At 43.4% G+C, this 27,835-nt stretch overlaps 2 protein-coding genes across 2 annotated transcripts in view; one reads left to right on the top strand and one right to left on the bottom strand.

Moving 5' to 3' along the window:
• LOC125623172 (septin-2) overlaps positions 1-27,627 on the bottom strand; it is a 93,041-nt gene extending 65,414 nt beyond the window's left edge. Inside the window, exon 1 of the mRNA XM_048822099.2 lies at positions 27,535-27,627. The gene's annotated coding sequence lies outside the window, so the exon portion shown is untranslated. The remainder of the gene's footprint in view (positions 1-27,534) is intronic.
• On the top strand, positions 20,518-24,465 carry CLDN5 (claudin 5). The gene has a single exon (XM_048822108.2). The coding sequence runs from the start codon at positions 20,717-20,719 to the stop codon at positions 21,371-21,373; it is 657 nt and encodes a 218-aa protein (XP_048678065.1). The 5' UTR covers positions 20,518-20,716; the 3' UTR covers positions 21,374-24,465.
• Positions 27,628-27,835: the final 208 nt, after the last annotated feature.

The following is a 27,835-nucleotide window of genomic DNA, read 5'->3' as shown; positions in this document are numbered from 1 at the left end:
CTCTGGGGGACACTCCCTCTAGCCAGCACCCATCAGCTCCTCCCTTGCACACCTTAAAGCAATAAAGGCAGGATTTTGTCCTGACTTTGCAACTTTCCCAACCATAACTTGATGGGGAAAATGTAATTTCCAACATCATAGAATCATAAAATATCAGGGTTGGAAGGGACCTCAGGAGGTCATCTAGTCCAACCCCCTGCTCAAAGCAGGACCAATCCCCAACTAAATCATCCCAGCCAGGGCTTTGTCAAGCCTGACCTTAAAAATCTCTAAGGAAGGAGATTCCACCACCTCCCTAGGTAACCCATTCCAGTGCTTCACCACCATTCTTGTGAAAAAGTTTTTCCTAATATCCAGCCTAACTTCCATCACTGCAACTTGAGACCATTACTCTTTGTTCTGTCATCTGCTACCACTGAGAACAGTCTAGATCCATCCTCTTTGGAACCCCCTTTCAGGTAGTTGAAAGCAGCTATCAAATCCCCCCTCATTCTTGTTTTCTGCAGACTAAACAATCCCAGCTCCCTCAGCCTCTCCTCATAAGTCATGTGCTCCAACCCCCTAATCATTTTTGTTGCCCTCCGCTGGACTCCTTCCAATTTTTCCACATCCTTCTTGTAGTGTGGGGCCCAAAACTGGACACAGTATTCCAGATGAGGCCTCACCAATGCCGAATAGAGGGGAATGATCATGTCCCTCGATCTGCTGGCAATGCTCCTACTTAAACAGCCCAAAATGCTGTTAGCTTTCTTGGCAACAAGGGCACACTGTTGACTCATATCCAGCTTCTAGTCCACTGTAACCCCTAGGTCCTTTTCTGCAGAACTGCAGGTCCAAGGCACAGTTCTCCCCAGCAGGATGTGACTAACTCACAGTAACTTTATCATTATTCATATCTAATAGGAGGAGAATTGGGTGTGCTCCTGCAGTGTAATGGAAGTGTTATGAGCTAAAAAGGTCGGGATAACTCTAGCACTTCCAAAAACCTAAAACCCCATAATTCAAAAGGAAAAATATTGTGCAACTACAGGACACTGTGTAATAGCTGGAGCCACCACTGGCTGATTCTGTTTTCAGGCTCTGATTAATAGAACTCTTATTCCATTTTCATGCCTCCCCTTTTCTGTACAAAGAACAGCTTTCTCTTTGTTTACATGTTAATATGTGAACTTTCCCCATTATATTTTTGGTGTCTATGTCTTATATTGTTTGTTTGTTTTAAACTTTCCCTATATGCAGAGTGGTCAGAATTTTTTGTGGGGATCATAATCTTGGTTATGGAAAAGGCTGAATTGATGCCTATTTTCAAAACGGCATTGTCAAAAGGAAACATAGTTTTGTTATCTACACTGCAGGCTGGCAAAGTGACTAAGCACACAAAACACAGAACTTGTGTCTTTTTCTGTGGGAGAACTTTATAGCTCAGCCATGGGACAACAGTTAAAAGATCGGATATGGAACAAATAAGAAACCCAAATATGGGGAACCAACCCAGATTCACCTCTTGATTCAGAGGCCTGCCTTCTCCCAGGCTGTCCTCTAGTTCCTAGGGCAGCTGCCTTCATAGTTCATGCAGCACCTGTGTGAGCCCATGTTATTAACTCTTCATTTGCCAAAGATGGGATAGTGTCTTTGTGGCTTGGCACTATAATCCTTACTCTTGGGAAACCTTCTCTAAGATTCCAAAGGGGGAGGGATAACTCAGTGGTTTGAGCATTGGCCTGCTAAACCCATGGCTGTGAGTTCAATCCTTGAGGGGGCCATTTAGGGATCTGGGGCAAAAATTGGGGATTGGTCTTGCATTGAGCAGGGGATTGGACTAGATGACCTCCTCAGGTTCCTTCCAACCCTGATATTCTATGATTCTGAAAAAATGCTGAAACAACTGATTCAAACTCCATCCTGAACCATCGTCATCATGGGTGAACAAGTAGGTCCTTTTCGCCAATGGCCCCCTCTGAGACATAGAGCCTCCTCAACTCCCATTGAGTTCAGTGGAAACAGTGTGCTCAGCACCTTGAAGAAACACCTATCACACAGGGCCCAAGTCCCAAAACATCACCCCTCACAGTGACAAAGTGGGTGAGGTAATATCCTTTACTGGACCAACTTCTGCTGCTGAGAGAGACATGCTTTTGAGCTACACTGCCTAGGTCCAGTTGAAATGAAGTGACAGCCAGTCTTAAGTTAAGTAACTCTTCAGAAAATATGCAAATCTCTTTTGCTCCACTGACTTCATATTCTGCAAGCCTGGCACTTTGGTTCTCACTTGTGCAAACAGTCTAGCTGTCGCCTGTATATCTGCACACACAAGTTAATCTTGAACAATGCAGTGCAGGCTAAACTCATTCTGCTTCAAATATCCCCTCACCAGATTGCCTGAGTCATATTTCTCATCCAAATACCTTTGAGCTTTCAGATTGCCCATGGGATCCACCCCTATGCTCTGCAGCAGCTCTCACTGGTCCCGTTAGCACTAGACAGTCTGTTTCCATTTTTATCAGCAACGCTTTTTCATTTTTTAGTATATTTCTTTTTCTAAATTTCTAAACAAGCACAGAGCCATATTTTTCACAGTCCTGGGCAACATGCATCTCAACCCCCTGACATCAACATAGATCAGGGCAGAATTTACCCCGTTATAATGATAAAGATTCCATATCAACAGCAATGGAAAATGAAGTCCATTTAGCCACCACATAGTGAGAGCAACACAAGAGGCACGTTGTAATGCAAGCTACCTCCACCCTTGTTTACCAGTGTGCCTGCACCAGGTTATCAGATTTGAGATGGATATATTTCCTCGAAGGGATGAAAGGGTAGGTCAGTCTTCACGGCCAGTTCATTTCCTTGGACTCTGTGTTGGACTGTCAGCCAGGATTTCAATAAATACAAACAGGGATGGCGATGTCTGTTTACCATATTTGGACAGAGACCATTAACTTTATACCACCTTTGTGGCTCCTCAATTCTGAGGTGGGCCAGGGACCAATTCAGCCTCCAGTGTAAGTTAGAGTCGTCTTAGGACAGCTATACTTTCCAACACTGCTGACAAGGAGCTATTCCAGCAGCCAGTAATAACCTTTGCAAAGAAACACTGTGTCCAGTTTCCATTTTCTCCTGGCCACATTCATGTGTTGGTACCATCAGTGGGATGTGGAGCCTCCATACTACCCAAGAATCTGCCAGCTGTCCAGGGTTATCAGCCCTGTCATGCTGACGGGGGACCCAAAAGTTCCACAGAAGCCTGGTGATCAAGCCTGTAGTCTCTATGGGTCACGCCACCTTGTTAAAGATAATGGTGGCAGTTTTCTCCTTCATTTTAAGCAAATAAAGGGAGCCCTTGGACTCCTAACAAGCTATAAATCAGCAGGACAAATTTTGAGTGGCCCTGTATTAGTCTGTTTGTATCTTTGCAATTTGCAATAGTAGGGTTGTTTCTAGAACAGGCTGATCCTATCGTGATCATGCACTCCTGCTCAGGCCACATCGTCTTACTTACATCACTTCAATAGAAATCCTGGGTGAGTAAGGAGTGCAGGAGAGGACCCTTTTTGCAAACTCTTCCCCCCGCCCCAGACATGTGCTTTAGACTATCCTTATACTAAAATGTATTACATTTGCATGTCTGTCAATTATGTCCATGACTCAATCAGCTGACATGAGATTATGAACAGTCTGAAGCAGATAACTTGTTTTGTCTAGGATAAAGTCTTCCCCTCTCATCTGTGAAGTGAAAATCCTTCTGAAGCAGAAAAAATTTCCCCTCAGGACATAACTATCATCTTTTTTTCTTGGGCAGCAGGCATTTGTTCACAATATGCCCTGGAGCGAGGTGATGGGGAAACTATGTGGTTCAGTTTGGAAGCAAACAGTGGTGAACTATTTATCTCGTATAACTATAACTGCCTTCTGGTTAAGGTAATCAACTGTCAACTGTAAAAGATTATACATAAAATTCAACTCAGTTACAAGTTCAGTTTTTACTGAAAAAAGCAAGGGAATGCAGAGTTAAGTCTGTTGTATCCTCTTAAATGTGCTCCACCGTGCCATACTATAGCAGTCTATGGTATGTAATGCAGTTATTGCAGTACATATCACGCACATGTCTGAATAATCTGTAGTGCAACGTCAGAGTGGGTCAAATTCTGTTTACAGGCACTGATTCAGGAACGTATGCTGTTAAGCAAGGCCTTAAGTCCATACCTATTCAGGACAGAACTTCAGCACATATTTAAGCATGTGCTTAAGTTTCATTGATGCCTGTGGGACTTGAGCATATTTTAAATGTCACCCTGAATGGGGACTTGAACTGGGTCCTCTATTTCAGGACATCCCAAGTGTAAGCGAGAGCTTGCTATGGTGAATGGCAGCCTTACTTACTTCTGAACCACACACTACCATGATGTTGATTTTTGAGTGAATGTTGATTCTGTTCTTCCATCAAAGTACTCCTAATGCCTTTTATAAAGGTCACTGACAGACCTCAGTTTTCATTGTTGACAATACAATTAAAGCCCTTCCTTTCATTCTGATCTTGCATTCTGTCTGGAGTCACATCTTGTCAAGTTGGAAGCAATTTTGTGTCCAGAAAAACACTTTGTATCTGTTGTTGTTGTTTTCTGTGGGAAGCAATGTTAAAACTGATTTTAAAGAAATGATTTAATATGATTTTAAATAAATACTACTATATTCATGGAACCATAATTTGAGATTATGTAGCTAAATCAATCTCACACTGCATAGCATCCTTTCCATTAAATTAGCACAATACAGAATATGTGGTCAGAACACCAGCTGCGTTAGACAAACACTTGAGATGAAATAAAGCTGTTTTTTGTTCAGTTAGTGGGAACCTGTTTAACTTGCTTTCCCATTGGGCTGTAAATCTGTTCCTGATATGGGCAAATATACGGGATATGAGACGAAGTAAAGATTAATGTATTGTTTTTGTAATGGCTGAATTAGCAGCAGCTATTTTGTGTTACAGGAACTGCTCCTGGAGATATTGGACCAATATTGCAAGATGCTGAGCATCATTAAGTCCCACTGAAGTCAATGGGAGGGGAGAGCACTACGGCTGTACTAAGTACTATGTACTGGATTTAACAAACCACTCTTGAGCATGTGCTTGAATCCCATTCACTTCATTGAGACTTATACATGTGCTTAAAGTTAAGAATGTGCTTAAGTGCTTTGCTGAATCAGAATCTTAGGCTGCAGGAACAAGTCCTTCAGCAGTCAATAGACAGAAGCTTCATCCTGTGGACATTAAGGGATTGGGGATAAATCCTCTACATGGGACAATAACAACATGAAAAGTATACAGACTAGATTAGATGCACTGGGCATTTTCTAGACATTTGAGTGAAATGATAGTCAGTGCTTCATTGATAAATATTTCACATGGGGACTTCTCTTTCCATCCGTTCTCTCCCAGCATTTACAGTTAATGATTTGACCACAGTGAAATGTGTACCTCTCCCAAGCAAAGATTTATTTGTGAAATCTGTTATGGAGGAAAGCCACACAAAGATCTCAAAGTTTCAGACAGGTAAATAACTGTAATGATGCGTTCCTCTCAGGCCACTGTATTGTAAACCAAGAACCCCAGCACTGCTGGAAGTTGGTCAATTGCACAAGCCTTTAGACTGCTGGAAGTCTGTTAATATAAGAGCATTAAGTCAGCGCCGGTGAATGTACTTGGATTTATTGCTACAAGCTACAATGTCAACATCTATTTAGCAACCCATAGGAAAATCTACAAGTAATAAATACATTCCCTGGCTGGCTAGAAGAGGAGAATCTTGCATGTTTTTCAGTGATGCACCAAAACTCCCAGATTAATGGATTTGATGTACTGTATATCACAGCAATCTTGAATATATGAGATTGTTACTTTTCATACACCAGCACACACAAACTCATCTCTTGAAAGCACTGATTATGACAATGGAGAAGAATCAGCGGATTTCCTTTACCTTCTACCTACAAAATGTCTCAGAGATAGGATTTATTTTGCACTCCTCTTCCAGGAACAGCAATGTTTTGCATTGTAATAAAAATCACTAAGGAACTGGCATTGGTTACTTGCTAAATAATTTCACCTTTGCCCATTTATATTTTTTTGTAGTCACAGAGATGTTTCCCCTTCATAATTACCCAAAAGAGAAGCCATTGCGGCACCCTGGTTTTATTCTGAGTAGAAAGGGAAATTTTCTCCCCCTACTCTTTCAATCAACCTCACTTTTAGGGAGTGGAATTAGGACTAACCAAACAGATGATGTCTGTCAGTCTTTATAAACCTCTTTGTACTGTGTTGATCCTGTTAACAATAGAGAGAACATTGCTGAGAATTAGTCAGTGTCACAGCCAGCGCAGGAATTTCAAGCCTCTAGTTTTTTGTAAACAAATTCATCTTTAGGAGTCATGATTCGTGTAAGTGACTCGTCCCTCCCTCCCTGGCCCCCACAGGATCTGCAGTTAACTTTTTGGCCAGATTCTTTCCTTAGTTGTTCAAACCTCTGCAATGGACATTACAAAGCTATCTCATGTGTTCTCATTAAGAGTATTAATTACAAATGATATTTGAGGTGATTTTCCAAATCTGAGGTAGGAAAGGGGTCAAAGAGAATCATAATAATAATACACAGCAATCTGGAGCAGGAGACTGACTTTCATACGGGACAGAACGAAAACAGGACTGTAAGGGATCTACCAACTGGCCGCTAGGTGTAGGGTAGGCTACATGCAAAAACTAATACAACCGGGGGCTATATTATCCTTTTGTCCATATTCCCTGCAGGGCTTGAGAGAGACAATGTGCATCCCCCAGGGCCCACTCCCTCCCTGTGTGCAGACCCAGTACCTTCTTTGTGAGATCTCTTCAGGGTTCATAGAAAGGGGAAACAGCGTCCAGGAGACAGCTGAACTACCTGCCATGTGGCAGGATCCAGATACACACACACAGAGTGACCCTGGGTGTGTGGGAGATCAGGCCATAACTAAGCACTTCAGGATTTGCCCCCATGGAAATCAGATTGTAAGCTCTTTGGGACATGTTCCATAACCCAGCTTTCTGCCTCCACTGCCTCTGGCTCCTTGGCAATGATTAAACCAGTCATACAAGACAACCTTAGTTCCTTCACTGCCCCTACATCATCTCCTTATCTCCCATCTCTCGGCCTATCCAGCACAACCCTATCTTCCATCCTCAGCCCTCCTCCCCAACGAAGGGCAGGCATTGGTGAGGGCCCCCAGGTGAGGAACTGAGCAGGGGATGCAAGAATAGTGCAGGGGCTGACATGGAGTCAGTGTGCACATGTTTTGAAGGTGGGGAGGACAAAAATGAGAAGGATGAATATGGACAAGGCAGAGGGTCAGAGCTGAAGTCCCTCTACTACATCCCCCTGGCACAGCTCTGACCCCTTTCCTCCCCACGCTCTCCTGAACTGCTCTGACATCCCCTCCCCCTGGAAGCACCAGCACAGAGCAGAAAAGGCAAACCTGGTGACCCTTCCCTGCTCCTGGAAGTTGGTCAGTTACTGACATTATAAAAGGGAAGAGATGAAGTAATTAGGGCCCAGTTAGGCACCATTACAAAATCTTGATGCTATTTCATGTGTTTTGGGAAGCCGAAAGATGACGTGACGGAGGAAACGACACTAAGCTTTTGGTGCACACTCACTCAACCCAGCTCCAAGTAGAGATAACCCTGGGCTGAACCCTGTGATTAAATATATCTTCCCGTCCATTTTGCAATGACCTGCTCATTCTCTTGCGTTAATCTCCTTGAAGGTTGCCCTGGACTGAGTGAGGACGTGTCTGCACTCAGTCATGTGTTAAGGGTAAACACAGTTTATCCACTTCCATGTGGAGAATATAGAGTTTAGATTAGTTTACCCACTTCTTTTTTTCACCACCACACGAGCGTCTGCACTGGTTACACACAGGACTCACGAGGGCAGTGGTTTGTGTTTAGGGTGCAAATCCCATTTGTACTGTTATATTGAAGCCAAAATAGGGTCCCATTCAAATTCATCTCTTGGAAAAGACAATGGCATCTTTACAGCGGCATCAGAAAAAGTGGTTCTGACTGGAAAGCATCAGGATCTTTAAATAAAGAGCCGTTCTTCACTAATTTATCAGTGCTCCTAATGCACTCCCACTTAGGCGCTAATTAAAAGAAGAAAATTGCACACAATCCATCCAAACTGGATGCTAAACTTATCACTCCTCGCTTTTTTTAGTGCCTGATCCAAAACCCATTGAAGGCAGAGGAACTCCCATTGAGTTCAATGTCCTTTGCATCAGGCCTCTAGTCTCCAGTGTCTGTTATTCAAGGGAATTATAGGGGCTTCAAGTATAAACTTTTTACTGACTCTGATATTTCATTCCTGCCTTCAAATGCTCAAGAGTTCAGTGGGTGGGAGGGAACAGATGTAGTTAGGTACGTGAAACTCAGAAAATTTTAAATGCAGTGTGAGCCCCAGGTCATATTTCCTCTGTCCAAAAGGCAAGTCCATCTAAACCTGGCCAGTGAGGTGCTCTTCCTGCTTGCTGCAAGAAAAGAGTGAGAACACAATCATTTCTAATCCCTGAGCTCCTCTCAGTCCAGCATGACTTCTGTGTCATTGTTTTCAGCTTGAATGCTACATCCGCCCACTGTTCACGGGTTGCAAAGCCCCTTATGCATTCCCTTTAGGATGATTTATTAGGTGCATAACTGTAGTAGCAACAGCTGTCACGGCATTAATGATCATTTGTTAATGAATCGTTGAACTGTAAGAACATCATGAGTTTTAACAAAAAGGAACTCAGATGCTTGCCTGCAAAGACATGGTTTATAAATAGTAATTTTATGACTTAACATCCCCCATGAAACATCAAATTGATCTGTGCTTCCTTTTAGGCAATCACAGCCCTTTTCTCCTCTGGCTGTTGAAATTAATTCCGTTCTGTGTGCAATGGCTTTAGTAGGCATTCCAAGGTATAGGACAGAGCACAAGAGATCCCCAAACTTTACAGCAACTGTGCCCTTTTATTTGCCTAAAACTTCAACTAGACCAGCCAGCGCCCAGCAACTCCCACTCAACTGTATATGCTCAAACCTGCGGGAAAGCTTGTGCAGCTTCTCACAGCCTTGAGGCTGAGGACTGGAGGAACCAAAGATCTCTTGAGGGTTTGAGCACATGCAACCGTTTGGGAGGTAGGCCACAAGGATACATCAGGGCCCAGCACGCAGACTCACCCAGGGACGGAGAGGAAGCCTAATCTGTACCCATCACAAAAGCCTGAAGTAACAGTACTCATATGAAATACCAATGGCTGGAACCAGTATGTAGCACAGCAGCTGTGCTAAACTTGCCACTAATTCTCATCAAATTATAACCAGAGAGTTTGTTTCATACTGTGCTTGTTAAGCATACATTCCTATGTAGCTTTGATTGTCTGGGATAGGGCAATTAGTGAGAATAGGTTGGTAAGGGACAGGTGGATAGGGAGGAGGGCACAGTGGTATTCTAGCCATACAGTGACCTTGCTTTCTTAGCAAAGGAAACCTCAGAGGTTGCATGTGTTGCCCATGTGTCTGTTTCCATTCCAAGTTACATATCTGGGGAAATTAGGAGTTCTGTGCTTTCCGTCAAGTGGCAAGGGTGGTGGCCTTCCTGTGCTTGCAGTCGGAGGTATCTGGCTTTCCTTCCCCCTTTATATTATTGTTCTGGTGATGGGATTTTTTAATCAATACAAATATTCAATTTCAGCCTATGTTCTGGTTTTTTTCCTGTTCACCCTGTGCTCGCTACCTTTGTCTGCTTGGTTCTCTCTCACTTCTCTCCCTGATACCTGGGATCTTTCTGATTTAACAACAGTGGTCTCAGCTTGACAGTCTGGAGCAATATCCGGGGTCAAATTTCATTACTTGTATTATGGGATTTACTCCTGAAAATAATTTAAGTAAACTGTGTATATTTCAAAAATGGCTGGGGAGAAGTGATAGGTCCTCTCAACTGGCTCTCCCAGGCAGCCTCTGTTAGGAAGACACTTCTCACACCGGAAATGTTTACGGCTGCTGAGAGAGAGAGATTTCAGAGTAACAGCCGTGTTAGTCTGTATTTGCAAAAAGAAAAGGAGTACTTGTGGCACCTTAGAGACTAACCAATTTATTTGAGCATGAGCTTTTGTGAGCTACAGCTCACTTCATCGGATGCATACCGTGGAAACTGCAGCAGACTTTATATATACACAGAGAATATGAAACAATACCTCCTCCCACCCCACTGTCCTGCTGGTAATAGCTTATCTAAAGTGATCATCAGGTTGGGCCATTTCCAGCACAAATCCAGGTTTTCTCACCCTCCACCCCCCCACACAAATTCACTCTCCTGCTGGTGATAGCCCATCCAAAGTGATAACTCTTAAAGTCTGCTGCAGTTTCCACGGTATGCATCCGATGAAGTGAGCTGTAGCTCACGAAAGCTCATGCTCAAATAAATTGGTTAGTCTCTAAGGTGCCACAAGTACTCCTTTTCTTTTTGAGAGAGAGAGAGAAAATCAATTTGAGGCTGCAGCTGCCCTAAGTTAGCATGACTATATTATATGTGTTGAAAATGGGCACAGAAATAATGGCTTTTACAAACTGGGATGGATCAGTCCTGGAAAAGTAGCAGAGACCATGTGCTCAGTCTCCAAACAATGGGGATGGGAGGAAGAATATCGTGAAGATGTGTGCTGGCCACTGTTTCATCTGCTAGAATTGTAATGGGATAATCTGTTGGCATGCCTGCTTGTTAAGTATCTAATTTGTACCCTCTAGGTAGTTAGGACAGAGATGCTGATTACCAGGAAGATGTAAATCACACAGCAGGTACTGCTGCACTGGGGGCAAGGGGCAAGCCCAATGCCAGGTGCCCCAGAGGGAATGAACAAAACAGGTAATCATCAAGTGATCCATCTCCTGTCATTCATTCCCAGCTTCTGGCAAACAGAGACTAGGTACACCATTGCTGCCCATCCTGGCTAATAGCCATTGATGGACCTATCCTCCATGAATTTATCTAGTTCTTTTTTGAACCCGGTTATAGTCTTGGCCTTCACATCCTCTGGCAAGGAGTTCCACAGGTTGACTGTGCGTTGTGTGAAAAAATACTTTATTTTGTTTGTTTTAAACCTGCTGCCTATTAATTTCATTTGGTGACCCCTAGTTCTTGTGTTATGAGAAGGAGTAAATAACACTTCCTTATTTACTTTCTCCATTCCAGTCATGATTTTATAGACCTCTATCATATCCCCCCTTAGTCATCTTTTTTCCAAGCTGAAAAGTCCCAGCCTTATTAATCTCTCCTCATATGGCAGACACTCCATACCTCTAATCATTTTTGTTGCCCTTTTCTGAACCTTTTCCAATTCCAATATATCTTTTTTGAGATGGGGCAACCACATCTGCACGCAGTATTCAAGATGTGGGCATACCATGGATTTATATAGAGGCAATATGATATTTTCTGTCTTATTATCTATCCCTTTCTTAATGATTCCCAGCATTCTATTTGCTTTTTTTGACTGCCACTGTACATTGAGTGGATGTTTTCAGAGAACTATCCACAGTGACTCTAAGATCTCTTTCTTGAGTGGTAACAGCTAATATAGACCCCATCATTTTATACGTACAGTTGGGATTATGTTTTCCAGTGTGCTTTACTTTGCATTTATCCTTAATACGTTTGTGGATCTGGGCCTAAGTGACCATGCTGGGTTGCAGGCTGACACCTGACTGGATCAGAGGCAGTGACTATAGCCAGGGACTCTGAATTCTATGGTCTCCTCTACACAAGAAAGTTGCATTTGTTTAACTTAAATTAATTTTTAAACCAACTGAGATAAACTGGTGCAAACCCCAGTGTGAACATTTATTTTGGTTTAGTTGAATCCAATTTGTAATTGATTTAAATGAAACCCAAAACAAGCCTGGTTTGAATGAAAACAGAAGTCTCCACACGGCCTTGTGCCCACTGCCATGTGCGCAATGGAACTTGGCTGCGCTACAACTGCCTTCAAGTATTTAGAGCAGCTGCTGGCATTCACTCACAGTAGATGGCTCAATAGCATTCATCACCATGTATTTTTTGACAGGTTTCCATGCCCCATTTTGGGTTTATGTCCCGCCCTCTATTCCCGTTTCCTTTGGTGTTGAGGTTTGGTGCCATCAGCCATTTTGAAAAACATTTTATTATTTTTTATGTTTGAATAGGTGGAATGTTGCATGCTTCGGCTTTGATACATTTGGTTGATTGTTTAAAGAAAAAGGTTGAAAGAATAGAGAGAGAGCTTAAAGGAAAGGAGGGTTTTTTTCAAAAAAAGAAAGCTTTGATTAGGCTTAGAGGAAAAAAGGAAAGAACGGTTATTAAAAAGAAGAAAGATTGTTTGGTTAGGTTTAGTAAGGAGAGATGATTTTAGAGGCCTAGTTTGGCATGTTATTAAAGAATAGAAAGAGAGAAATTAAAGATTTTTGTTTTTAAAGGCTTACCTTGAAAGAATAGAGGCAAGTTATTAAAGAAAAGAAAGGTGTTTGGTAAGGAGGGGTGTTTTTAAAGGACTAGTTTGGCAAGTTATTAAAGAATAAAAAATGTTGAGATAAATTTAAAAAGTTTATTAAATATAAAGGCAGGTTAAGAAAAGAGCATTTAAAAAGAGTTAAATAAAATAGAAAAATATAAAGTTAGGTTAAAAGAGAGAACATGGCAGGAAAAGGGAAAAGAAAGCCCCTTTGCAAAGGGCAAAGATAGGCATCACGTGGTCAAGTCAGAGAGAGAGAGATCTTACCCTTGTGACTGTCCCTGGGGAAAGAGGGAGCTGCCAAGGCTCACAACCCCTCAGGCTAGTTATCTATGCCCTTGGATCGGACCAATCAGGTGCTGTTCTACAGGTGTGTCACAGCATACATTTTCCTGAACCAATCCTATAGTCCCAAGATTTTTAAACAAGAGCCATCTCCTTCCCTTCCTCTCCCCTCCCCTTTCTACCCTCCCCGCTCCTCCCCTTTAACTGCCTTATTCTTGTTTAAAAAAACAGACCCCAAGCATCTTTCTCGCCATGTAGCACTTTTATATAGGTGCTTTAATAAATGTTAAAACCATAAGCCCTTAGTAACAAACAGTTTTTAAAAGTTTTTCCCTATGCTTTTGGTGAGCACAATTTGAAGCTGCTGCAAAAGCAGCTTTGTTAGCCAGTGAATTAGAGCTAAAGAAGGCTGTTAGATGTCCAGAACATAGAGATAAGAAGTTTGTTTCTTTTTAAACAAAAGCAATTAAAAGTTATATTAAGTTTTGTAAAAGAATAAAGCTCTATTTTATAATTACTTGAAAAGACAAGCCTATTTGAAGAAACAGCCTTTTATTTACAGGTGTTTTAACAAAAAGCGAGCATGCAGAAACACCCCAGGATTAAAACCACAGACAAAACCAGTTTATCAAAGTAATTTATAGTAATAAAAAAAGTTTTCCCCTATGCTTTTGCTAACATTGGTTATTTTTTAGTGATAACAATTTGAAGCAGCCTTTTTAAGTTAGTGGATAAGAAAAGAAGAAGACCACTTTGAAAGACATGCCTATCTGAAGAAACATCCCTCCATTTAACACTTTTACATGTGTGTTCCAATAAAAAATGAGCATTCAGAAGCACCCCAGGGTTAAACACACAAACCCTTAGTAACAAAAAGTTTTTAAAAGCTTTTCCCTATGCTTTTAGTGAGGACAACTTGAAGCTGCAGCAAAAACAGCATCTGTGAGCCAGTGGATCAGAAATAAAAAGTTACTACAGTTACTAAGGTTCTGTGGTTTGATCTCTGGGGTGTTTCTGCATACTCATTTTTTATTATTATTGAAACACACATGTAAAAGTGTTAAATAAAGGGCTCTGTCTTCATATAGATTTGTCTTTTAAAGTGTTTATTCCTTGACAAAACTTAATAATTTGTTAAAAAGTGGGGGGGAAAGCAGTCTTCTTATCTCTGATCCACTACCTCACAGACGCTGTTTTTGCTAACAGTGGCTTTGCTGCAAAAGCATGCTGCTTCAGATTGTCCTCACTAAAAAATTACCAATGTTAATCTAAAACATAGGGGGGAAACTTTTTTATCACTATAAATTACTTTTTTAAACAGTTTGTCCGTGATTTTAACCCTGGGATGATTCTGCATGCCAATTTTTTATGGAAACGCATATGCAAAAGTGCTAAATGAAGGAATGGAGTACTTGTGGCACCTTAGAGACTAACAAATTTATTTTATTTATTTATTTGTTTGTTTGTTTGTTAGTTAGTCTCTAAGGTGTCACAAGTACTCCTTTTCTTTTTGCGGATACAGACTAACACGGCTGCTACTCTGAAATGAAGGAATGTTTCTTCAGATAGGCTTGTCTTTTAAAGTGTTTATTCCTTTACAAAACTTAATATAATTTCACTTGTATTTGTTAAAAAGTGGGGAAAGAAACAAACTTCTTATCTCTGCTCTTGGAATTATGGATGTGATTGGAATAACAGAGACTTGGTGGGATAACTCACATGACTGGAGTACTGTCACGGATGGATATAAGCTGTTCAGGAAGGACAGGCAGGGCAGAAAAGATGGGGGAGTTGTATTGTATGTAAGAGAGCAGTATGACTGCTCAGAGCTTCAGTATGAAACTGCAGAAAAACCTGAGAGTCTCTGGATTAAATTTAGGAGTGTGAGCAACAACGATGATGTCGTGGTGGGAGTCTGCTATAGACCACCAGAGCAGGGGGATGAGGTGGACGAGGCTTTCTTCAGGCAACTAACAGAAGTTACTAGATCACAGGCCCTTGTTCTCATGGGGGACTTCAATCACCCCGATATCTGCTGGGAGAACAATACAGCAGTGCACAGACAATCCAGTGGAAAATGTAGGGGACAATTTCCAGGTGCAAGTGCTGGAGGAACCAACTAGGGGCAGACCTCTTCTTGACCTGCTGTTCACAAACAAGGAAGAATTAGTAGGGGAAGCAAAAGTGGATGGGAACCTGGGAAGCAGTGACCATGAGATGGTCAAGTTCAGGATCCTGACAAAAGGAAGAAAGGAGAGCAGCAGAATACGGACCCTGGACTTCAGAAAAGCAGATTTTGACTCCCTCAGGGAACTGATGGGCAGGATCCCCTGGGAGAATAACATGAGAGGGAAAGGAGTCCAGGACAGCTGGCTGTATTTTAAGGAAACCTTATTGGGGTTGCAGGAACAAACCATCCCAATGTGTAGAAAGAATAGAAAATATGGCAGGCGACCAGCTTGTCTTAACAGTGAAATCCTTGCTGATCTTAAACACAAAAAAGAAGCTTACAAGAAGTGGAAGCTTGGACAAATGACCAGGGAGGAATATAAAAATATTGCTCAGGCATGCAGGAGTGAAATCAGGAAGGCCAAATCACACTTGGAGTTGCAGCTAGCAAGGGATGTTAAGAGTAACAAGAAGGGTTTCTGCAGGTATGTTAGCAACAAGAAGAAGGTCAGGGAAAGTGTGGGTCCCTTACTGAATGGGGGAGGCAACCTAGTGATAGAGGATGTGGAAAAAGCTAATTTACTCAATGCTTTTTTTGCCTCTGTATTCACAAACAAGGTCAGCTCCCAGACTACTGCACTGGGCAGCACAGTATGGGGAGGAGGTGACCAGCTCTCTGTGGAGAAAGAAGTGGTTCAAGACTGTTTAGAAAAGCTGGATGAGCACAAGTCCATGGGGTTGGATGCACTGCATCTGAGGATGCTAAAGGAGTTGGTGGATATGTTTGCAGAGCCATTGGCCATTATCTTTGAAAACTCATGGTGATCAGGGGAGGTCCCAGATGACTGGAAAAAAGCTAATGTAGTGCCCATTTTTAAAAAAGGGAAGAAGGAGAATCCGGGGAACTACAGGACAGTCAGCCTCACCTCAGTCCCTGGAAAAAATCATGGAGGAGGTCCTCAAGGAATCAATTTTGAAGCACTTCAAGGAGAGGAAAGTGATCAGGAACAGTCAGCATGGATTCACCAAGGGCAAGTCATGCCTGACTAACCTAATTGCCTTCTATGATGAGATAACTGGCTCTGTGGATGAGGGGAAAGCAGTGGACGTGTTATTCCTTGACTTTAGCAAAGCTTTTGATACGGTCTCCCACAGTATTCTTGCCAGCAAGTTAAAGAAGTATGGGCTGGATGAATGGATTATAAGGTGGATAGAAAGCTGGCTAGATCATCGGGCTCAAAGGGTAGCGGTCAATGACTCTATGCTTATTTGGCAGCCGGTATCAAGCAGAGTACCCCAAGATCACTCCTGTGGCCGGTTTTGTTCAATATCTTTATTAATGATCTGGATGATGGCGTGGATTGCACCCTCAGCAAGTTTCCAGATGACACTAAACTGGGAGGAGAGGTAAATACGCTGGAGGGTAGAGATAGGATACAGAGGCATCTAGACAAATTAGAGGATTGGACCAAATGAAATCTGATGAGGTTCAACAAGGACAAGTGCAGAGTCCTGCACTTAGGATGGAAAAATCCCATGCACTGCTACAGACTAGGGACTGAGTAGCTAGGCAGCAGTTCTGCAGAAAAGGACCTAGGGGTTATAGTGGACGAGAAGCTGGATATGAGTCAACAGTGTGCCCTTGTTGCCAAAAAGGCTAAAAGCATTTTGGACTGTGTAAGTAGGAGCATTGCCAGCACATCAAGGGACATGATCATTCCCCTCTATTCAGCATTGGTGAGGCCTCATCTGGAGTACTGTGTCCAGTTTTGGCCCCACACTACAAGAAGGATGTGGAAAAATTGGAAAGAGTCCAGCAGAGGGCAACAAAAATTATTAGGGGACTAGAGCAAATGACTTTCGAGGAGAGGCTGAGGGAACTGGGATTATTTAGTCTGCAGAAGAGAAGAATGAGGAAGGATTTGGTAGCTGCTTTCAACTACCTGAAAGGGGGTTCCAAAGAGGATGGCTCTAGACTGTTCCCAGTGGGAGCAGATGACAGAACAAGGAGTAATGGTCTCAAGTTGCAGTGGGGGAGATTTAGGTTGGATATTAGGAAAAACGTTTTCACTAAGAGGGTGATGAAGCACTGGAATGGGTTACCTAGGGAGGCGGTGGAATCTCCTTCCTTAGAGATTTTTAAGGTCAGGCTTGACAAAGCCCTGTCTGGGATGATTTAGTTGGGGACTGGTCCTGCTTTGAGCAGGGGGTTCAACTAGATACCTCCTGAGGTCCCTTCCCACCCTGATATTCTATGATTTTATGATCTTAGCAAGCACAGTATAAAACAAATTGGTTACAATTTGATGAGAATCAGTGGCAAGTTTAGCACAGCTGCTGTGCTACATACTGGTTCCAGCCATTGGTATTTCATATGAGTACTGTTACTTCAGGCTTTTGTGATGGGTACAGATTAGGCTTCCTCTCCGTCCCTGGGTGAGTTTGTGTGCTGGGCCCTGATGTATCCTTGTGGCCTACCTCCCAAACGGTTGCATGTGCTCAAACCCTCAAGAGATCTTTGGTTCCTCCAGTCCTCAGCCTCAAGGCTGTGAGAAGCTGCACAAGCTTTCCCGCAGGTTTGAGCATATACAGTTGAGTGGGAGTTGCTGGGCGCTGGCCGGTCTAGTTGAAGATTTAGGCAAATAAAAGGGCATAGTTGCTGTAAAGTTTGGGGATCTCTTGTGCTCTGTCCTATACCTTGGAACGCCTACTAAAGCCGCTGCACACAGAACGGAATTAATTTCAACAACCAGAGGAGAAAAGGGCTGTGATTGCCTAAAAGGAAGCACAGATCAGTTTGATGTTTCATGGGGGATGTTAAGTCATAAAATTACTATTTATAAACCATGTCTTTGCAAACAAGCATCTGAGTTCCTTTTTGTTAAAACTCATGATGTTCTTACAGTTCAATGATGAATTAACAAATGATCATTAATGCCGTGACAGCTGTTGCTACTTACAGTTATGCGCCTAATAAATCTGACTCTATTCTTTCAACCTTTTTCTCTAAACAATCAACTAACTGTATCAAGGCACAAGCATGCAACATTCCCCCTATTCAAACATAAAAAATAATTTTAAAAAAAATTCAAAATGGCTGACGGCGCCTAACCTTGACACCAATAGAAACAAGAACAGAGGGCGGTATTTAAGCCCAAAATTGGGCATGGATTCTTGTCAAAAAATATATGGTGATGAATGCTGTCGAGCCATATCCTACTCACTGCATCTGAGTTCCTCGCCAAGGGATTTTGCAGGCAGTTTACAAAGAATGTGTGAGCCAATTAACGCACTGATTGCAGGGATTATACAAGAGAATTTATTTGCAAGGATAATAGTTCTGGTAGTCAAAGAGTCCAACCTCCATTTTTGTCTCATAGTTTATGAATCAGCTAGTTACAAAACACATAAACCAACTCTTTAAAGACATTGCCTCTCACCTGTATCTCTGCCACTTTGATTCCACTTCTATATTCCTAACAATTTGATCACATCAATATTCCATGTCAGTGGAAGCTTATTCAAGGAGCCCTATGCTGCAACAAGCTTTCCCCAATTAATTCTTAAACCAGAATATTCACAAGATAAATTTCCCCAAGTATTTAGGTGTCTTGACACTAGTTCCATCTAATAAGCCATATAAATCAAAGTGGCAACAGCAAATCATGAAATCATATACCTAGATGGATTCCTTCCAATCAGCTAACATCAGTTATCTTAACACATAAGCCAAAGGCTCTATGGATAAATCAGAAATCATATCATTGGTTTTAATTAATGCATTAGAACTAAAACGTCAAAGTTCTTGTCCATTGGATTAATGGTTGCATTGCTGGTGAAATCTCCTGTGAATACCCCCAACTTAACCCAGTCAAACTCTTTTTGTGCACTGAGCTCACTGTTGACACTCACATAACAAAAATGATCAAGTGAGTAATCAGTCAAATGTGTCTCCTTCAAACATGTAGGTCATCACTGGACAATGGGCATCTTTCCTTTCCTGTTGTCCTCCCCAGTATAAAACAGATTGATCTTCATGAATGCAGAAGTCTCTTCACCAGTATTTTAGCTAGAATATTAAAGTAATCACTGGGTAAAGAAACAGGATGAGAAGATTCCATGTATAACGTATAGTGCATTGTTCTTGGAGAAGGTTTCTCATAACTACATGTCGGCATGGAATTTGCTTAGACTTTTGTGCTGTACGCAATGTGTATTCAATGTTATGCCTTTTTTGGCAAATGCATTTAGTTCTTCGACTGAGGAAATGAACAATTCTGCACTATTAGTCACATAGCACAGGCTGTTGTGCTTCTGCCCAGGGAGAGCTCAGCGGCCTCTCTTTGAACTTGCCACCATAGGCTTTGTCAATAAAAAACATCCCGTCCCCTCATTATTTCTCTCAGCCTTCTTTGAAATCCTTCCTGTTGCTTGTTAAGGTTATCATCGTGTTGAACAACTACTACCCTTCGCAAAAAGAAAAGGAGGACTTGTGGCACCTTAGAGACTAACCAATTTATTGGAGCATCAGCTTTCCTGAGCTACAGCTGGCTTCATCGGATGCATGAGAGAATTTCTTTGCAAGGATGAAGTGAGCTGTAGCTCAGGAAAGCTGATGCTCCAATAAATTGGTTAGTCTCTAAGGTGCCACAAGTCCTCCTGTTCTTTTTGCGAATACAGACTAACAGGGCGGCTACTCTGAATACTACCCTTTAGTCATTTAGGAAGATCTAAGGTTTTCAGGAGCAATTAGAATGATCCAACCAAGAATGGCCTTTTGTCCAAGGACCCAAAGAAGAGCTCTGTGCAGTGGAAAGCTCCTCTCTTCTCTCACCAACAGAAGTTGGTCCATTAAAAGACATTACCTCACCCACCTTGTCCCTCTACTATCCTGGGACCAAATGGGCTACAACACAGCACCCCACATGTTGTCCATAATCAGTAACAGCTGCGACAGCATCTCTGTGCTTTCTGGACGACCAGGCCGAGATAACAGCAGCGGTTTCAGCAAGGGTCAGTTGTGAAAGGGACGATTTGCAAACAGTTCACGGCTGACGCCCAGCCAAACTAATCCAATGTCTGCGGAGCCTCTTCCACACAAACCCCTTGCAGTAGTGCGGGAAAGCGACTCACTAATAACAGCCGAGGGTGAAGTCCAGGCGCGCAGACAAGGGAAAGGAGACGTCAGGTTCCCCTTCCCCCCCGTGCCAGAAAAGTGAAGCACAGAAGGGGTAACTGAAGTGACTTCATCTTCCACTGTGACTGTCACTTCCCTCTCCATCATGTGGGGCCCATTCTGTCCGCATCCTGCCTCACTGTCACAATGCAAGAGCCGGCGTAGGCTCCCACCCACCCATGGAGCCCCACCCTTAACCACACAGGGGACCCCCCCCCCCATGCCGCGGATCAGCCCCTGGAAGGGGAAGACGAAGCTGCAGCGTCTGCAGCTGGCTCCTTTCCAGCCTCTTGTCCTGCCGCCCCCCCCCCCAAAAAAAACCTCCTTCCAAGCATTTGTCATTCACACGCGCTCCGGCTTCCTTCCACGCAGCCCCTCGCTGCCTGGGACTGGCCGGAGGTGGGAGGGGCCCGCCCTGCGGCTTCAAATAGCCGGCCCCAGGCTGGCAATCGCCACCCAAGCCCGCTCCCGAGGCAGCGCGAAGCCACTGGCCGGTGAGCGCGGAGCCGCTGGGGAACCCGGGGGAGCAGCATGAGCTCGGCAGCGCGGGAGATCCTGGGGCTGGGGCTGGGCATCCTGGGCTGGGTGGGGGTCATCCTGGCCTGCGGCTTGCCCATGTGGCAGGTGTCCGCCTTCGCCGACGGCCACATCGTGGTGGCGCAGACCACCTGGGAAGGGCTGTGGATGAACTGCGTGGTGCAGAGCACCGGGCAGATGCAGTGCAAAGTCTACGACTCCATCCTGGCGCTGGACCCCGAGGTGCAGGCGGGCCGGGCGCTCACCGTCCTGGTGGCCCTGCTGGGGCTGGTGGCGCTGATGGTGACCGTGGTGGGGGCCCAGTGCACCACCTGCGTCCGAGCCGGCAAGGCCAAGTCCTGGATCGTCATGGCCGGCGGGGTCCTGTACATCCTCTGCGGGGTGCTGGTCCTCATCCCCGTCTGCTGGTTCGCCAACATCATCATCAGCGGCTTCTACGACCCCAACGTGCCCAAGTCCAGGAAGCGGGAGATGGGGGCGGCCCTCTACATCGGCTGGGCGGCCACGGCTCTGCTGCTCCTCGGGGGCAGCCTGATTTGCTGCTCCTGCTCCTGCTCCGGGGACGGCGAGAACGCCTTCCCCGTCAAGTACTCGGCCTCCACCCGGCGGCCCGCCTCCAACGGGGAGTACGACAAGAAGAACTACGTCTGAGGGGCCAGGGACCGAGCCGGGCTGCAGCTCCCCGCCGGACCCAGAGCAGCCGCTGGACCCTGCCCTGTGCCCGGTTCCCTCCCCGGGGGTGCTTGAAATGGCTCCGGGGAGGCGAGCTCCGAAGTGGACTGTGCGCAGGGCCCGCTCTCGTTGGGACAAGACCAGCCCCGCTGCGCGCCTGGACGCGCCAGGAGCTCGCCCCTGTTTGAGCCTTTGACAAGCGTCAAACAAAAAGGACCACCGGCATGAATTCCGTCTCTCTTCCCGGCCCTTCTGCCTCCTCCGGGATGAGCGGTAAATCGGCCGGTCATCCAGTGCCTGGTTTGTTTTGAGATGTATGCTGTGTAACCTGAACGCGAGTTAACCTGTTACTGCAGGAATGTGGACCACAGAGCAGGGGCTCGGGGGGGTTTAAAACTAGTTCGTGGCTAGTTACAAACCCGCACCTGCTTATTTAATTTTGATTGTTATTGCTGCCCCAAAAATGACCTACGGGATTGGTTAGATAGCATTAGAGAATGAGATAAAGTCTCCATCCGATGGTGGAGAAATGAGAACTCCCTTAAAACAAAACCTCTTAAGCAGCGACTTCATCTCCCTAGCCATAGCAGCAGGAGGAATCATCCTTCCCTTCCTGTATTTTTTTTTTTAATTTAAAAAGCTTAATTCTGCTGTTGTAATGTGCTGCCTTGCCGCTGTACAGACCCGAGTGAGCACATGGCTAATGAAATTAACTAACCTAAACTCTGCGGGCCATCAGTCTAAGCAGTTAGGACGATTCTGGTACAGGATTTTACAGAACTATTTCAGAACTCAACACTCCTTATTTGTTAACCCTGGTTTTTAAATAAAAACAAACAAGATTGTCTATATTTTATATGTATATTTTTATATTCTGGCTGCATGTTTTGTTATTGTAAAGATGTCGGAACTATTTGGGGCAGGAATAGGTGACAGCTCAGTACTGCAATTTGGTAATTAACAACCAGTGTCTGGTTGTTTGAGACAAACTTTGGAAGGAGAGGGGGTATGCTGGGGCATCATGCACAGCTAACAAATTGTTCTCCCATTTTGGGTCGAGAACAACCCTTAGTGCATAGGAGTTTATAGTATAATGTATCTGCAAAAATAAGAGAGGAGTTTGCATCTGTTAGTGCATCAAATGGCTTGTGCTATCAAACATCTTTGCCTAGGGGCAGGTGCCCTGAACATTCCCCCAGTAGGACTTTGTCATCACCTCCTTCAAATTTGAACGTCATGGGTGCGATTTGGCTTTTTTAATGGATTCTTTTACAAGACTTCACATTTTTATGTCTCTTATCAACTGATCTGTGTGATGATAATGAATTGTGCCACTATTACACTAACTTTCCTCATAAAACATTTTCAGTCCTTTCACATTTTCTTAAAAAAAACCAGACCCTTTGGGTTGAAATGTCTTTTATTTATTTTCTTGTAAAGAAAATACCTGCATCTGGCTTATTGTAACAGTGGTGGGTTTATTTGTTTTTTCATTATTTAAAAAAAATTTTCAATTTGTCTGAAATAAAATTTAAGTTCTTTTTAAAGATTCAAACTAACCTTGGTCTTAATTCCTCAGTTTAGACAATTAACCTCTGCCCGGCTATGTTTGAAGAAAATTGGTTTAGAACAATCATGGACTGGGATCTTTGATTTTCCTCTAATTGGGACAGTCCTTCAGGTATAGGCACTGATCCATCTGCACCTGAAGCACTGTGCATTCAAATACAATGTAAGATGAGTTTTAACCTTGATTGCTCTGTACTCTCAGGCCAGCCAAGCATCCCTCCTCCTTAATCCATTCCTAGTCTATGTTTACTTGAATATGAAATCATTATAGCATACAATGTGTACTTGCTCTGGCCCATGCTTTGCATGCACAATTTGAAATTGGAAGCATTAATGGTGAATAGAATATGGTTGGGCCAAGTAGGCTTCTTCCAATGTCACTTTACAAGTAATGTAAAGGACTCAGCAAGGTCTTGATTGCCATCTTACTGAGTCCGTCTTGCTGCCAATATCAAATTTTGTGTGCTCAGCAGGGGCACAATTTAATGTGAAAATGCATGTTTGGTTTTGCAACAGCAGTTAAATTTACTAACACCATTCTTTATTTTAAAAGCAAACAAAGAAATGCAAAAAATTCTTAACCTGATATTATGGCTGAGACTTTACATGCAATAATCAAGAAATGCTAGGTTATGGCTCCCATAGCCACCATAACTTTTATCACCAGGGGAGGAAGGATGACTAATTTTTGCTCCACAACTTGGGATTTCCTGACTTAGATGTATGTGAAACAAGGGATTAGGGACTGAGTAAGTGTGACAGTTCCTAATGCAAACCCTAAAAACAATGACAAAAGTTCGAGGCCATGTAACAGTACTCTTATACCAACTCAGCACACTTCTGCCGACCCTGATGGACTCCATAAGGAACTACTTTCTGCCTCCAACTAATAAGGAAACACTCTACACATTAGTCTCCCTCGTAGTATAACACTAAACCTTAATTACAGCCTAATGGTTCCATCACAAACGTATAATATACATGGGTATGTCAACTCTGAATATTTGCCATTGTTGCTGAGACTTGTGATTTAACTGGATCTGTAGTTTTGCAATAGGGCTTCATCCATATTGTTCTTGCTTTGCTTAGTAAACATAAAAAAGTAGTGGTGTCAATACACAGAGGCTTGAGAAACTAGGACCTTGATCCTGCAAACACTTATGTATGTGGTTAACGTTAAGCACATGATTAGTCCCACTGGAGATAAAACTTCATGCTTAAACACAAGCATGTTTGCAGGATCTGAGCCTATGTGATCATTAAGCAAACTCCATATGTGTAGAATTGTTTCCTCAGTAAAAAGGTGCAGTTCTTAAACTGTCAGTGTCTTAAATGAGAGCTACAATACTGTTATTGTGACATAATATGTGATTTTGGTACAAGAGTGAAATATTCTGTGTTTCATCTTTGCAACTTTTGTTTGTAAACATTGTAACCTTATAAACTGTAAATGTATTTAAATGTGTACATTTTGCAAGAAATCTACCAACACTGGCTTGTAATTTGTGTGGTGTCTTATTTGTGTCCTTTATAAAAAACAAAAAATGAGAATACGAATCCTCATACTAACTCCAGAAAAGGCAATGAGGGTATATCTGGGCCTGTTGTTATCATTTCCCCTCGCACTACACTGTCACTCTAATTAATCTAACTATGGTTGATCCCCTGTGGGTAACGAAAGGAGTTAACAGACCTGCAGTCCTTACTCATTTTCCTCAGGCAAAACCTCATTGACTCCAATGGGAATTTTCCCTGAGCCAGGAATAAAGCCCCAATCCTGCAAACACGCCCGTATCTAGCTTTATCATGTGAGCAGTCCCACTAATGAGGGTAAAGCTGTGTCCATGTGAAAGTGTTTGTGGACTTGAGGCCTAAATAAACAAAACAAGATTTGCACTCTGACCAGCAATATTTTGAACAACCATTTTTGGTACTGGCGTTAAGTATCAAATGGTTTGTGTTTTCCCCTTGAACCAATCCTATAAAAAATCAACACCTTATAGGGAAACTTGCTTTAAAAGAGCAACCTTCTAGAAGCATAGCTAGCTGTACACCACCATAGGGCTGCATCCACTTAAAAGCAACATCTGAAACAATTACTGTAGCCAGACCTCTTATATGAAAAAAGCCTTACTTCTGTGCATGTCTCTCACTAAAAATAGCATCATTCTGCCAATAATGGGCCACATGCTCTGCTTATGTGAGTGGACAAAATTCTCCTGAAAGACTGGAGCTGAGCCCTTTTACACTAACAAAAAAAATTGGCCCACTTCTTCTGAAAGTTTCTTTATTCTGAATCTCATGGCTCTACGTCCCTTGATGGGCTTTCCTATGCCAGCCTTTATAAAATAACCTGGAAGAACACTAACAGTAACATCACTGGAGCCGGAATCAGGATAAAAGCCTGAGGTTTGGATGCTTTTTATTTCTACATAGAGTCACAAACAAAATAAAAATCATAACTGAGCACTGGAGAAATAACTGAAGACATTAGAAAGTCCTGCTTTAATCAGAATGAGGTTTGGGCCTGATCCTGCCAAGGGCTGACTGAGCACTTCCAGCTCCCAAAGTTTAGGGCTGGGGCCTTTGTTTTTGAAAAAAAAATTCCGATTAAATTTGTGTTTCTGACAAGCACTCAGCTATTTGACCTCAGAGAACAGGCATGACACGGGCAGCAGCAATGCAAGATGCATTTAAATTGCACCTCCATGGCTGAGACAGATCACAGATGGATCACTCCTAGTGGAAAGTGGGCAGTTTCTTCTCTATGGACTGTTCAGTTCTTAGCCTCGCTGCTGGAACTGCTAACAAAATGAGTAGTGGTCGTTGTAGGTTTTGTGACAGAAGCACCTTAGGAAATGGATCAAGAGCCGCCAAGTCATTTCACACAGGCCCCTGAACAGCCATCAGGTTGTAACAACTTCAAACTTCAACTTCAACTTCAACTCACTGTAACAACTTCGAAACCAGGCTCAGTGGACCTGATCCAAAGCCTATGAAGTCTATGGAAACATTCCCATTGACTTCCATGAGCTTTGGATCAGGCCCAGGATGAGCTGGTACCTTAAGAGTGGGACACTATTACCTATCCTCTTTGCCACTCAGTTTCTACTAAGTGTATCTGAGCTGAAAAAAGGACATTTCGCAAATGCTGTCAACACAAACATACAAAAGAAATGAATGTTCAATGAAACTCTACATTCTTGTGACTAGCAGGGACCTTGCCCAGGTTCTAGCCTTGTCAGGGAGTTCATTCAATACTTTACAGACTTCGTCAAATAATCCCATTGTTTGGACAGGCTGTTGCTTATAAAAGAAAACATCTTCAAAGACTGCATTTTTCAGCATTCATGCCAGCTATGTTGAGATTAACAAAAACTCCTCACCACCCTCTCATTGCCTTCCACATGCTGGGCTGGAGAAAAGGTGTCTCCCTGCTTGGCCTTTGTCTGCTAAATCAGGGGTTCTCAAACTTTATTGCACCACGGCCCCCTTCTGACAACAAAAATTACTACACGACCCCAGGAGGGGGAGACCGAAGCCTGAGCCCACCCAAGTCCTGCCAAAGCCCAGCCCTACTACCCCAGGCAGGGGAGGCCAAAGCCCAAGGGCTTCAGCCCCAGGTGGGGGGCCTGTAACCTGAGCCCCACGACCCAGCACTGAAGCCCTCAGGCTTTGGCTTCAGCCCTGGACAGTGGGGCTCCAGTTTTGACCCTGGGGGATGGGGCTCAGGTTTTGGCTTTGGCCCCAGCAAGTCTAATGCCAGCCCTGGTGACCTCATTAAAATGGTGTCACAACCCATTTTGGGGTCCCGACCCACAGTTTGAGAACCACAGTGCTAAATGAACTACTAGAGCTATGAATCTGAATGTCAGCTACAGTTCATACCCTGCAAATGTAGTTAGAACCCATCTGTGCAAAGAGGGGAAATGCACCAGGCAGGAGGAAAGGGAAACTCAGTCAGTCACGTTTGCTATAGGATGTTTAAGAAATATTTCCCTTTCCTGCACAAAGATATATTTGTCATGCATCTGTTCTTCGGGATGTACTGAAGCCTTTTACACTCCAAGGGAGGAATTAGTTCATGCCCACAGTTTTCTTTATACAGCTATTCTCATGTTAAAACCTGACCACTGAATGTTACATAGTTTGTCCTTGGTTTTTTTTGTCCATCTCTAAAGTCCCAAGAGCAAGTAAGTAGTGCACCCTACTTTATTCTCCAGTCTAATTTGTCTTTAAAACCCACCTTGCTCTAAACAAGCTGAGACCCGTTACAGCATCCTAAACATTAAATCAGTCTCCTGACTGTTCTCTTTACTTGGGAAATGCTGAAAGATGCAAGATTCAGTTTCAGATTGGACCCACAATGCATCACTGAAGTGAAATGAAGAGCCCTCTACTTTAACTTTGTATGCAAATCATCACTAATAGGTACATCTCTTGGGTGTCAGGGTTTGCTTTTGTAACTCTGCTTGGTCAAATGTAGCAAATACTTCTGCCAGATTAAACAAATCAGGAAACACTACAGCAAGTACATTCTGTCTTCAGGTCAAGAATTGCATTCAACTTACCTGTAGTCTGGTTGTGGTAAGGCAAATCCTTTCGAAGACAGAGCCTCAAAAGGACTCAGATTTATGTTTTGAAAGTGACTAGTTTTTGTCAATCCCATTTTGATCAGACCTTTGTGTGTGTGTGAATGAGACTTAATTCCAGTCTGCTCCTTGCTGATTCTCTGCAGGAGGGGGCTGCCTGTCTGGAAAACTCCCTTTTCTTCTAACTGTAGCCCTCAATTACAAGAAAAGGACAATTTCAGCCACTGCGTCATTGATAAAGCTTCCCATGGCAACAGTGGTCAGGCTTTGAGGTTGCTTG

This window comes from Caretta caretta, chromosome 15 (genome assembly GCF_965140235.1).
Source record: "Caretta caretta isolate rCarCar2 chromosome 15, rCarCar1.hap1, whole genome shotgun sequence".
Taxonomy (NCBI): Eukaryota; Metazoa; Chordata; order Testudines; family Cheloniidae; genus Caretta; species Caretta caretta.
The sequence above is the reverse complement of the archived record's forward strand: the minus strand, read 5'-3'. Positions and strand labels throughout refer to the sequence as shown.

Excerpts from the sequence above, each read along its gene's own strand:
- CLDN5 (XM_048822108.2), top strand. The coding sequence starts at position 20,717 with ATGAGCTCGGCAGCGCGGGAGATCCTGGGGCTGGGGCTGGGCATCCTG.